The 13471-nt window shown below is 35.8% G+C and overlaps 1 protein-coding gene across 1 annotated transcript in view; it reads left to right on the top strand.

Annotated features, from left to right (window-relative positions):
• Window positions 1-622: 622 nt before the first annotated feature.
• LOC150107528 (uncharacterized) overlaps window positions 623-13471 on the top strand; it is a 150849-nt gene continuing 138000 nt past the window's right edge. The window contains exon 1 of the mRNA XM_090392121.1: window positions 623-929. Coding sequence (XP_090248247.1) covers window positions 623-929 — 307 coding nt within the window. The remainder of the gene's footprint in view (window positions 930-13471) is intronic.

The raw sequence follows: 13471 nt of genomic DNA, 5'->3' as shown, positions 1-13471 counted from the left end.
CGAAAGAGTTGCTTGAAAAGCTTGTTACTGAAGAGGACTTGGATCTACTTCTTAATCAGCAGGACCATGACATTATTTTAACACCAGAAGACTTACCAGCAGCTTCCTTAGAGAACAACAACAAAAGATCCACCAGCATCTGAATTAATTGATTACAATGCTTCGACTTCAAATGATCTATTAATATTTAAATAAACCAACAATAACACTTCAATGTCACACGATCTACCGGCAGCTGATTTACTCACCAAAAAGGCTATAAATTTAGAGGATCTACCAGAAATTGAATCAATTTCTTTATCGACAATAAGACAACTCGAACCAGTTAACAACTCTACTTCAACTCCTGCTTCAACAGTTAAAACATCTGTAGTGTTACTTGCATCAGAAGGGGAAGCAGCCGTCAGCGACAGTAAAGCATGTTGTGTTGTTTGTAGAATGGAATCTACTGGAGCCCATTCATGTGACATTTGTAAAAATCCGGTGCACTCAATATGTGGGAATACAGTAGGAGAAGAAGGATATGGATCGAAAATTCTATGCTATTTATGCCAAAAAGAAGAGAGCATTAAAGATCAAAGGGAAAATGCTGCAAAACACCTGAAAAGATCAGCTGAAAAAAATGAAAGAAATTTCTTTGAAGAAATTTAAAGACGTGTTAGTGAATTCCACAGTTTTGGTGTATGTACCTAAGGTAGATAGAAGCCCATTACATGGAAATAACATCGTGGGGATCGTATTAGATATAAAAAATAATTTATACCAAATTGGTACCTCAGTTGGAATTATAAAAGATTGGCTACCTAGAAACGCTCTTCAAATAGCTACTACAACATTTACCGAAACAGTTCCACAGATTAACCTAAGTCTGCGTGAGATTGCAGGAAAATTATCCGTATTTGGAGGTCAAGGATTTAAGAAGTGTTCCTGTGAGCAATCCAAATTACAATGTAAAACAAAAAGATGTGCCTGTAAAAAAAAAAGTAACGTACTTTGTAACTCGAGATGCCACAAATCAACATCGTGTTTTAATAAAAATGAATAAACATTATTATTTATTAATTACATTCACGAAAAATGTTTAAAATTTCACTAAAAATATCCTCTTTGTTTTTAAAAATATCAGCTTAAGTACCTATTTCTTTTGTTAATTAGTTTCGAATGAATAATTTGTGTTTCAATGACTATTGTTGTATTAACTATTCTACATTTAATAATGCATGGTTTACTAAATAAATACTTTTAATATCTAAACAATATTATTTCATCTTTTCACTAAAACAGTTAAGGGATTTGATCAAATCACTTACTTTCTTCATGGAAATCACCCCACAGAGTTGTTATTTTAACATCTTCCGTGAATTGATCATATCCCTTAGGGATTTGATCAAATCCCTATTTTCATCATTTCCCTGCGACATATATATATATATATATATAGTCCGCGCGGTTATCCTAGTGGCTATGTGCTTCGCAACCATATGGCTGGGGAAGGAGTGTCCTAGGTTCGATTCCCGCCTACGACGCGAGGAGCTTAAGGATCTTCCTCAGCCATAGCCAAGTTAGCCGGTCTTGGGCGTGGACAGCAGGGTTTTTACTACCAGTTTATCTGGGGTTTTTCATCCCGCAAGCAGGCAAACCGGTCCAGTGAACACACACGGATTACAGTCAGGAATACTGACCCAGCCATAGGTCTGAATTCGTCAGCTATGCCGGTTCCGGAGCCCGGATAAAATTTGAAGGGACTGAGATGGTGCCGTACCTCCACGTAAATGGGACTCACGGTTGTGTATCATCATACGATCATTATTATTATTATTATTATATAGTAAATATAGATGAATATATACAAAAATATTATGCATGAATAATAAAGCTTGATTGATAAAAAAATAATTTTTTTTTTTTCTCGTATATTTTGTGGCTTGGATGCCATCTCTATACTGACGTTCCACTCAAATCATATTCGACTTCAATTTCTTAAATTGTGCCTTTAATCTACCCTTAAATCCTATTTCATTGTGGGAATTAGGGAAAATCTCAGACTGGTAAACCATTCACTAATTTCACGTAATTAATCACTGCGTTCATGTCATCATCATCATCATCATTTATTTATAATTTTACAATTATAAATTGTAAAATCAAAACAAATAAGTAGTCTGTGTACACTAAGATAGGACTTGGAGATTGTTATGAAGTGAAGGAAACTCAGGCTTCTCTGTCATATGCTAATTAACGGATCTCTGATGCAGAGAGTTGGGGGAAAACGGGTAGAATATTGCTAATGTATTTCCAATATGGACTTGGGGGTCTTCCTCTTTTTCTTTTTCCATCTGTAGGGGCGTAGAGGACCAAAGCATCAAAGAGTATACAGGGTGGGTGTCTGAGTTGATGGCTAAGCCATTTTATTTGGTTTCTTTGAACAGTGCTGACTAGAGGATCTTGCTGGGTTTCGTCTAATATAGTAGAGTTGGGAATGTGGTCTTCCCAGGAGTAATTCAGGATATTTCTTAGATCAAGTAGTTCCAAAGCTATTTATAATGTGGGTTGCTGCTTTTGTTGAGATGTTCCAGGTCTGGAAGCCGTACAGAAAGATGGACTGGCTGGTGCACTTGTAAAGACGAATCTTCGTCTCCTTTAAGATGAGGCTTGACTTCTATACTTTATTAAGACTTCTGTGGAACTGCAGTGCTTTCTGTTTTCTTGTTTTAATGTCTGTACAGCTACTCATTCCCATCAGTTAAGGTATTTCAACTTGCACCTCTCTCATAAGTAAAGGTCAGGAAGTATGTTTGTTTTTTGAACATACTTCCTTTCACCTTTTTATAGTTTTTCAGGCCGATTTCTTTCACGACACTTCCTGCTTCTGTGTGTGTGTGTGTGCGCGCGCGTGCGTGCATGCGTGCGCACGCGCGAAGCAACATCAAAAGAGTCACGAAGTTTGTTCATTAATTCCTACTTTATTCTCACATCACTCTAAAAAACATATCTACGAATTAATCTCTCACCTCCAAATCGCTCAGAAACTCTTCACATATCAATTACATGTCAGCATGACAGATTATAATATTAACATTAACTGAATTTGTTCATTGTGTAATAATCAATCTTTATTTGTGAACTTAACCATGTAATTTGTTCCATGTATTGGTACTGTTTTTAGTACTGTAAATTATTATTTATCGTTAATTAACAAGACAGCCTGATTGGCTAAGGGGATAGCGTCTCCACATTTTAACCAACATGTAGATTAGCATTTCACCATAGCATGAATGTTTGTAAACGTCTTGAGGTGGTAGGAATTTCATCGCCTGGTGCAAGACATTACCTTCCTTCTTGGATGTTTGAAGTGTCTTGGAACAAAATAAAATATGTGAAGAATAGTTTGCGTATTATCTAATCATTACCTCACCCATACTACTACACTGATGTCCAAAAGCTAGAGGAACTACATTTTTACCGAACATGACTACAGCCAATGTGGACATGAATTGATAGCCAGCAACTAATAAATTATATTACACAAAAATGTGCTATAAATTTCGTATAAATTAAATTGCAATACGTTTTTGGCAAAAGTGAAAAATTTCTAGAGGACGCGGTTAAGAAATTAATGTGCACCGCTTACAGAAAACTATGCGGAGTATGGAATATGTCTACCCCGAACTGCGATGCAGCTCTCACAACGTAGTTGCATGTTTAGCACCAAGTGATTGAGGAGTCTTGAGGCAAAATGGCCCACACGTCCTTCAGAGCAACGTAGTTGCATGTTTAGCACCAAGTGATTGAGGAGTCTTGAGGCAAAATGGCCCACACGTCCTTCAGAGCAAGAATAATGTCTTGTTTGTTTCTGAAGGAGAACATCCCAATTGGGTTGAGATCTGGGGAGCGTGCTCGCCACTCGATTCAAGTAATATCCTCGGTCTCCAGAAGTATGGATGACAATGCCACACCACACCGTACACGAACAGTGGACGGTGTGGTGTGGCATTGTCATCCATAAAAATACATTTTTCGTCTATAGAACCCGGAACAATCGAACAATCATTGCAATATCGTTCACCAGTCGTAGTTCGTTTTTCCATCACTTGTAGCTCGTTGCATCCATTAAGCATAATGCTTCCTGACACCATGACCCCAGCACATATATCTATCCCTTTTAAGAACATTCTCGCGATAGGAAGCAGTACCACATTCACTCTAGATCAAGTATTCGTCTAGAATCGGAAGAAAGGCTAAAATTACTCTTATCTGTAAAGAGTACATTAGCCCATTGGTGTCTTGTCTAATCTTTATGGATACAACACCACTGAAAACATACTTTATGATGAGCTGTGGATAAAGGGACGCAGACTACAGGACTTCGGGCATATAGGACTGCTTGTTCGCTGGTGACTTACCACAGTTTGTCGAGTTATCCACGTATCTGTGCTTGAATGAAGCAGACTTACAAACTGATCGCCCATGGTGCGTCGATTACGTTTTGTTGTTATAACCAACAATCTGTCTTCATTCTCCGTGGTAAAGCGAGGATGACGACCTCTTAGCAAACGTCCAGAACACATTCCATTGGTTTGAAACGCTGTCCAGAGCCTGGATACAACGACATATGAGATTCCAAACTCTCTGGCAATATCGGTAATTGTGCGGCCTTCTTCAAGCTTTCCAATAATTTTCCCCCGCGTGAAATGTTCTAGATAATGTCTTTGAGACATTACAAGACATCCAAGTTTGCAACTAACTATTCCTTCACGGAAAGAGCTTCCTTCAAACACAGTTCATTTAGCGCACCTTTTGCTTTTTACTGTGTTGAGTGCTACCACGTGACCACGTTTGAATGTGTACCCGCTTTCTACTCGAAATCGTTCGTTATACAAATTGCTACAAGCTGATTCGTCTGAATTTGCGGTTATAATCTTTGGACACACGTGTACTGTGTGTGTGTGTACTGAAATCATGGCTTTTACTTGGAAGAGTTTTGCAGCAATGATGCTGAGTTTGATATGAAGAATATTTACGTAGGAATTTTATATGTTTTGTCATTTTATGTAAACGATAAGGAATTTAAGCGTGTGTGTGTGTGTGTGTTATGTGATTTCTGAAAAGGCAGCTGTTGCATGTGTTACTGTAGATTGAGTGGTGCACGGCGCATGTTTCCTGGATTCTTTATAATTAGCATTTGTGTTTTTTATTATTATTACCTGACATCTCTGAAGAGTTCAAGTACTCAGCGGAGGGCAATTCCACTCAGAACCTACTGTCTATTTCACATAATTCTCCATCTACACATAGTTCTACTATTTATGCATTACACCACAATCCATCAACTACACCCTATGCCAGCTACCGCCACTAATGGTATTTTAGTACTCAGATTGATTTGCCTAAATGAGAGATAAAAAAAATAATAATTAAAAAGGTTTCCGAGAGGGAAAAAATCCTTCTACCTCTGTGTAAGATAGACTAACTCATCTCCGGTTGAAAAAAATGCCATATAAAGATCCCTCCGATGAGAATCGGACTTTGGTCTTTCTCATTCGAAGGGCGCAGTGTCCCGTCGTTCTTCAAATTGTGCTAAGGAAGCGCTTATTATAATAGATGATTATTTCCTTTAAATCTTGTGTTTGGAAAAAGATGCGTCAGAAAGATATTGAAATATGCAGATAACACTGTTATCATTTGCGAATTGTATTTGACTTCAAGCTGCTAAATTGTGAATATTATTAACGTACATGTCGAACAGAGTAAGTGATAAAATAACACCGTGTGAGATTTCGTATTTCATCTATATATCTAAGATCTGCTATTTCTGTTACTTATGTTCTGTCCGTTCCTGAACCAGGTATGCGGTGGTACTCTTATTCCAATTAAGTATAATTTATTCAATAGTATATCAGGTGTGTCAAAAACTTTGGTTAAGTCAAAAAGTATAAGGACAGAGAATTTATTTTCATCTCTTGCTTTGTTTATTGTGTTATTAACATCTTATAGTAGCACGACGGAATTTTGTTTTCCCTAAAAGCCTTACTGAGTTTGTGAGATGATCTTGTATCTGTCTCAGCAGTTCTAGAAACTTTCTAGTTTTGTGCAGTGGCGCACCCAAAGGGGGGCAGGGGCCCTGGCCCCTCCAAAGAAAAAGGGCAAAAAAACACTAGAAAACTTTCCAAAAATCTTTTCCTAATTAAAATTCATTTTTTTAATTTATGTTGTGTCGGGTCTTTTATTTCTACGCTACTTATGAAATAGCGATCATTGCAGATGCGCAGTCATAGGTCGTATGCGATGCGTAGTGTGTATTCTAAAATCGTCTACTCAACTCCTTCCCCCCCCAAAGATTAAATCCTAAGTACGCTACTGGTCTTTTGCGTTACTTTTTCGAGAATTTAGGAGTCTACATCTGTAGTTCTGAATGTCATTTTCAGTCCTGTTTGCTAATAGGTGTTATATCGCAGTTTCTACTTGTTCTTTGGATAATTGGAACTGGTGTTAGATATCATGTTCAAAGTCTCAGAAATAAAAGATTTAGTTGCTGAAAATGTGTTAACGAGTCTATAAGTCATATATTGTCTATTACAACAACAACAACAACAACAACAACTACTACTACTACTACTAATAATAATAATAATAATAATAAATTTAAAAATAAAGCAAAACGATTAATTAGCATGAGATTCTTCTTCGTTTTCTTCTTTAGTAACAACTGTTCCAACAAAAACTGTCAGGCCAGGCGGATCAAATCTCTCCATTTTTTTCTATCCTTCCAAATTCTACCTTCGTCAATACTGTACCAGTTCAGCTTTCTTTCTTCTAGATCTTCAATTTAGTCTCTCCAACTTTTCCGTGTTCTTTCTCTCGGTCTCTTCCCCCTCAAATTTCATTTCACACATTCTTCTTGGTATTCTTTCTAAATTCATTCTCTTCAGTTGTACAATCACTTCAAGCGAGAGGTTATAAGCATTTCTTCAACGCTTTTTAATGGAGGGGGAAAATCTTGTATTAAATAATCGTTTTTGTTGAAGCACAGATAGCTTGTATAATTTTATTATACATTCTGTTATGCGGTTCATATCCGTGACAGCTAAGCTATTAATACAAAATATAACATCGGCTTCTCACCCTGCTGATATGCAATATTATTATTATTATTATTATTCCTGATACCTCCAAGGAGTCCGAAGACTCATCGCGGGAGGACATCTTCAACTATCTCTACACCTTACCTCTACTACGAATCAACGCCATCTACCGCCCACCTCCAACACCACCACAACTAGTAATTTTTGTCTGTAAATTGCGTGTGTTCTGAAGGGCCGATTTGTATGTATGCGGGATGAAAAACCCGAGTTTCCGGGAGAAAAAACACTGCTATATATTTTATATATATTTTATTCCCCTTGAGCATTCATTTAATCATTCTTGATCTGTGATTTTAAGATTTTGAAAACATTTATATGGGTGCTTTGATTTTTGATGCGAAACCATAAAACCGGCCTCGAAAATTTAAATTGATAACTGGCATCCATCTCCATCTATTCATTGGACATCATCAAATGCAGTGTGGCAACTGGCATGCATATTATTGACAGTGTACCTACAACCACCTCAGGCAATCCATTGCATTACTTTACCACTCTCCAAGCAAAAATTAATCCTGAAGCTCTGGTCCTCACATTCTTTCCAACTTACAGAGATAACTTCTCTCTCGTCATGTGCTGAAAGTTTTATTCTTAATCTATCATGTAGATGTCCTGTTTGTAGCTTATATAATTTTTATCATCTCTTTCTCGTTACTGCTAACTAAATTTTGTAACCCGCTACCTCCCCCCCCCCACTCAATCCCCAAGTTCTCATTTTTCTCACGGAATGGAGTCTTTCCGCACGCATAGATCTGCATATCCTGAAAGAAACACTGCTCAGTCCTTAGTTGTTTCTTTTGTTTCTCACCAGGAAACATGGGAATATAGCAGACAGTCCTGCTTTATTGCCAACAAAACAATGCATTTTAAGCAAGATTTTTGTTTGGTTCTCTTAAAACATCACATACCACTTTCTTTAATATAATCAGTAAAAGTCCAACAACAACAATAAAGACGATAATGGAGACAAAAATAAATTCGAATTTACCAAAAACAAAGAACCAAATTGTTTTCTTTCTGACTTCTCATTTGCTGCTTTCTTCTTCGTGCAGTTCGACCAAGAAAAATTAAAAGCTGAACCGGAAATTGGTCATGAATCCATCAGTTCACTTCAAATTATATAGCTTGAAATTGAAACCGTTATTAACCTACCAAATTATCAGGCAGGATGTGATATCTATTTTCTTCATTCATTGTTTTCCCTTTCAATATTTGAAATTTATTTTTAAAATAATTTTAAAAGAGTATTTTTTATTTGTCTTTGGCGCACAGCTATGCTAGAAATGGAACAGAATATATTTCATTTTTTAAAAATAGTCTTTAGACTTATCTCTCTTGATATTTTATTTTAATTGTGTAGTTCAAGGGCAAGCCGAAAATTTAAATTATAGCTAGAAGAAAAACAGGTTATTTAACCAGGTAAACCTCAACTGCGAATTCCACGGTTTAAAATCATTGTGTAAATAATGTATTATTTACACACAATCAAAATACTGACGGATTACCTTTTCATTGGAGTTAGGAATAATTGTTGTTCTTGAATTATAAGGCCTGATCACGGTAATACGACATTAGCCGTCTATCTCAACTGGCCACAACATGTAAAGTGCAATTTGGACAAAGTTGACTTTATCAAAAATTTGCACTAGTAGTAAATCAGTGCCTGTGACGTTTAAATATTAATCATGCGCCATTTAGGATGCAGAACCAACAGAAACGTTTAACCTGAAATTGTAAAAAAAAAAAAAAAAAAGTCACTATCAGTTAGATTTCGATTTATTGTTGTTTGAGAGCAAGCTTTGTTCAGCACTGCCAAGATGAAGGCTTCATGTGTAGATTACCTTTTTTTTTTTTTTTTTTTTTTGGAAAATACGGGCGACTCATAAATTTATTTTAAAAATTTTCATTATCACAGATACTAAAAACTGTTTTGTTTTTTTTTTTGATAAAATAAACATATTTGTCCTGGAAATAACATAAAAACAAGTTTATTTTAAAAACAATTTAAAACATGTTTTATTGCGTATGCTCTTCTGCCCAGTTTGCCTGTATGCGGGATAAAAAAAACTCAAGTTTCTGAAGAAAAAAAAAACTCTGTTGGTCAAGTAGCCAGTTATATATTTTTTTTCTATATGCATATACTGTTATTTATAAATCCATAAAAAATAGAGTAAAGAATGACCGAATTAGGGATTAAATGGTGAAGATGACTAATTTTTAAGAGGTTCTGCTAAAAACACCTGGCTATTAAAGAATTCTCTGAACACAGCCTGGTTGGCCGAATAATTAACGTATTAATTCTCCAACCAAGTGGCTGAGCGGTTCGTTTCCATTATGGGCATGAATGTTTGTAAGTGTCTTTAGGTGGAAGATGAATTTTATTGACCAGTGTGAGGCCACAGCCCTGCTTAAAAAAAGTTCCATGTTCCTGATTTATATAAAAAATAAATAACTATACAACGAAATAAAAAAAAGAGAGAAATATTTCTTAGCCCGCCCGCGGTACTAGTGTAATTTACTGCCTTTCGTTCGTGAGAGACATAAAATATGTCCATTATTGAGCTTTACGTAATATTCACTCAACCACGAACTGATCCTGAAACTTTTTCCTAACTGATATAAGATAGCAAAGTTAACTCAGTAATTTCAACCTGTAAGCCGTGGAAAAATTATTTCGCAACCTATATGGCTGACGTATCCATTTTTCCATTCGCGTCAAACTTCATTGTGATTTTATTAGAAAAACATCTGTAGTAATATATTTCGTTCCATCTCATGCCGAGAAGGGGTTTGCTTTCTTTTTAGAGGTTTATTTTCTTTTAGCGATACATCGATTTGCTGTTCTATCAAGCGTTAGTAAAAGTTTTTTAAGCGTACAACCACTGGCCAAGAGAGTAACTAGTACCTCCTATGAGAAGTAATAGTAACATAGTAAATATTGGAATAGAAAAGAACGTACTAACTCTTGAACTTTTATCACTCGTGCTATATTATTTAGTCCAATTGAATATATTGATTCTCCCAGAAGTTTAAGAATTTTCTGGTGAGCTAAATTTCGAACTGATTTACGGGAAAGATTTCTTCTTACAATTTTACGGATATTTTGGAGGGACGGGGTATATTGAAAATAGCGTTTCCGAGAAATTCCACTTTTTAGTCATTAAAGACACCCCTGCAACATAAATTAAAATTCTTTCCACTGTTCTTCACTTGTTCCCTTTCCCATGAGAAGTGAAATAACTTCTGCTTCTAAAAATAGACGATAAATACCAGTTACAGTGGTCTAGTGTAAGCAGATACCTACTTCTTTCTTGCGATCCTTCCTAGCCGCTGCGATTCGTAATCACATAGCATTAAGCAAAACGCACTACCAAAAATAGCACGTAAAATTCACCAGGAGATAAAGCAGGACAAGCTTTGTCCACAAACAAGCTAGAAACAACCGACTGCGCTGTATACCTACAGAAAAGGATGTACTTCAGAACTGCTCACCTGTCCCACCTACTCATGAAGATAACTGTAATACATTGTGTACATTGCGTACATTGTGTACATTGCGTGATAAACTTTTACTTGAATTCAAATACTTGTGCGTGCTCTAGATTTTTTAAAGTTATCTTTGAACTTTGTAGATATACGAGTCCTTGGCGTTGACCACTTGTTCAATGAACACACACACACACACACACACACACACACACACACACACACACACACACACACACACACACACACACACACACACACACACACACACACACACACACACACACACACACACACACACACACACACACAAATTTGCGATATGAATATTTAGAATCACTAAAATTCTAATTCAATCTCCAATTAAGTTAAAACTTGGACTCTGTAGAAGCCAGGCAAGTTTTTCTACATAATTTTCGTCAAACCATTAAGTTGCATTATCACCTTTAGTGTGAAATGGGCCTTTTCCGTAAAATTGACACAATATAGGAAACATTGCCATTATTTAAAACAGTTGCAATACATCTTTCAGAGTTCGTCATTATCGGCGCTACAACCAACGATCCGACCAAGAAAAAACTACTCCAGACCATGCCATTAAACAAAACTTCACAGTTACGATAACTGCAGAGACAGGCATAAGACCTTCGCCAGACATCCGCTACAATTGTCCATCCGATTAGAAAGCATGTGATGATTAATCTCTCCATATCACGAAGTTTTAACCGCCTATGGACTCGTCATGGTGTTTTTTACATCACTGTCATCTGCCCAGTTCCTTTCCATGGTTGATGTTTGGCTTGAGTGCAGTTACTCTTCCGTGGAAATTGAAACTTTGTACCTTTCTACAACTAGCCTTGACCCCCGATAAACTTTTTGAACTGTCTATAGATCGTTTTCATATTGGCGAACTGTTCATATTTTCATATCATGAATAGTTCATGATATGAAATTCATGAACTGTTCATGATATGAAATTCCCTCATTGTTAGCTTCCTGGATCTTCATGAATTACTTGACTAAGTGGTACCCTTCAGATTTCACTGATTTTGGGTGATGCAGTCTTTTACCAATATGACCAACGGACTGGCCACGGATATACACCGTATTATTCTGTAAACGATTATTCACTTGCTATTGACAGTATATAGGTAAGTTGTCGCCTCTAGGCATATATCTGTTTGCATTTTATGCCTAGAGGCGACAATCCACCTATAGCGTCACGTTTGACGACAACAATAATCAGTGTTGATTTTATTAGTATTGATACTGTTTTCTTTCTTATTAATTTCCACCTTAACTGGATTTTTTCTTAGTTTTTAGCTCATTTTCATCGTTATGATTTTAGATACATGTTCAGTCCTCTGGACTGCTGAGATAGAATAGCACTATTCTAAAGAAAATGATAAATAAAAGGAAGAACTTCGTATGGAACTGAATATTTTAAAATTAAAAATGGAATAATTAAAGTAAGAAAATTTTAACATAAACCTACAGACATATGGCATGCCGAACAGTAGAACAGAAAACCTACAAGAAAGCATAAAACAAATAATGGATTATAAAATAAAATAGAAAACTTCAGTATCTGAAGATATCAAAGCAGTCTACAGAATAAAGAAACGAAATTCAGAAAATTCAAAAACAGTCGTCCTTCGCCAATGATAATCAAGTTTACAAACAAAGCAAAGCAGATTAGAATGCTAATGGTCAGTAAGTTAAAAAGTCTGACCGGTTAATATTAATATTAACCAGTCAAAAAGATCACTATTCATCTCAGAATATATAATATATCCTACTTTAGAGATCTCCAGCGCAGAAAGTAATAAAAACAATATCAATTTTTATAATACAAGGATACAAAACTGTTTATAAGTAAACAAGGTGACATGAAAGTTTATGTAATCAAAAATCAAAGAACCTCAACTAAATTAAATGAGAAAAATCCTATATATATATATATATGCACTGTATAACTTTACGTGTCATGATTATGGAAAATTCTACAGAAGATATTTATCTTGATAATAAACATGAAAATCAGAAGCCTTTCAATATTTAAATCAAAAGCTTATTCAGAAAACTGCATCAACTTGCTTCACATAAATATTCGAAGTATTAAAAACGTGCTGACTAATCCTCCAAGTCTATCTTCAGAACATTACGAAACATAGAATTTTAATCCTAGCTGAAAGATTAAATATAGAGACTATAGAGAATGAGAAACTAGTGACTTCTCACTGAGATACTGAAGAAAAACAAAACATAAGCGTATAATACGTCTGTCTATGTCAAATCAACCTATGGTATAACGGAAGGAACAGTAGAACTAGAATATACCAGAACAAAGCATAATGACTTTCGTTCCAGCAGTAAGAAACTAGCTAAGCAATCTCACTTAAACCATAATAATCAAGTTATGACTGGTGATATGAACATCAGTATAGCTGACCAGGACTCCTCAAAACATCTGGATCCTCTGGCCAGCTAGAACTTTGCACATTACTCCTGTTGATCACATCGACGCATTTGTCCAGACAGGGAGTACCGTACCACACCTACACCATTAAACATGAAGCTTACTAAAGGAGCAAAATCTGCACCAGAACTTGCACAAACTATATTATAGCTAAATTAATATTAAATAACAAGTTCAGAACACCAATTGGAATAACTTAATCTCTGATAGGAATATGCGATGTTATCCGCAAACCATTTCAGGATGTATACATACACTAAAACAACCAGACGAAACCTAAACAAAAGTAAAATAAGGCATTCACCCTATATTAACACTGAAATTCTTCTCCTAATCAGCAAAACAGTGCAATTTGGGAAAATTT

Source organism: Typopeltis vanoorti, chromosome 4 (assembly GCF_054136105.1).
Source record: "Typopeltis vanoorti isolate ZY-2024b chromosome 4, IOZ_Tvanoo_1.0, whole genome shotgun sequence".
Classification (NCBI taxonomy): domain Eukaryota; kingdom Metazoa; phylum Arthropoda; class Arachnida; order Uropygi; family Thelyphonidae; genus Typopeltis; species Typopeltis vanoorti.
This window is presented reverse-complemented; position numbering and strand designations above follow the sequence as displayed.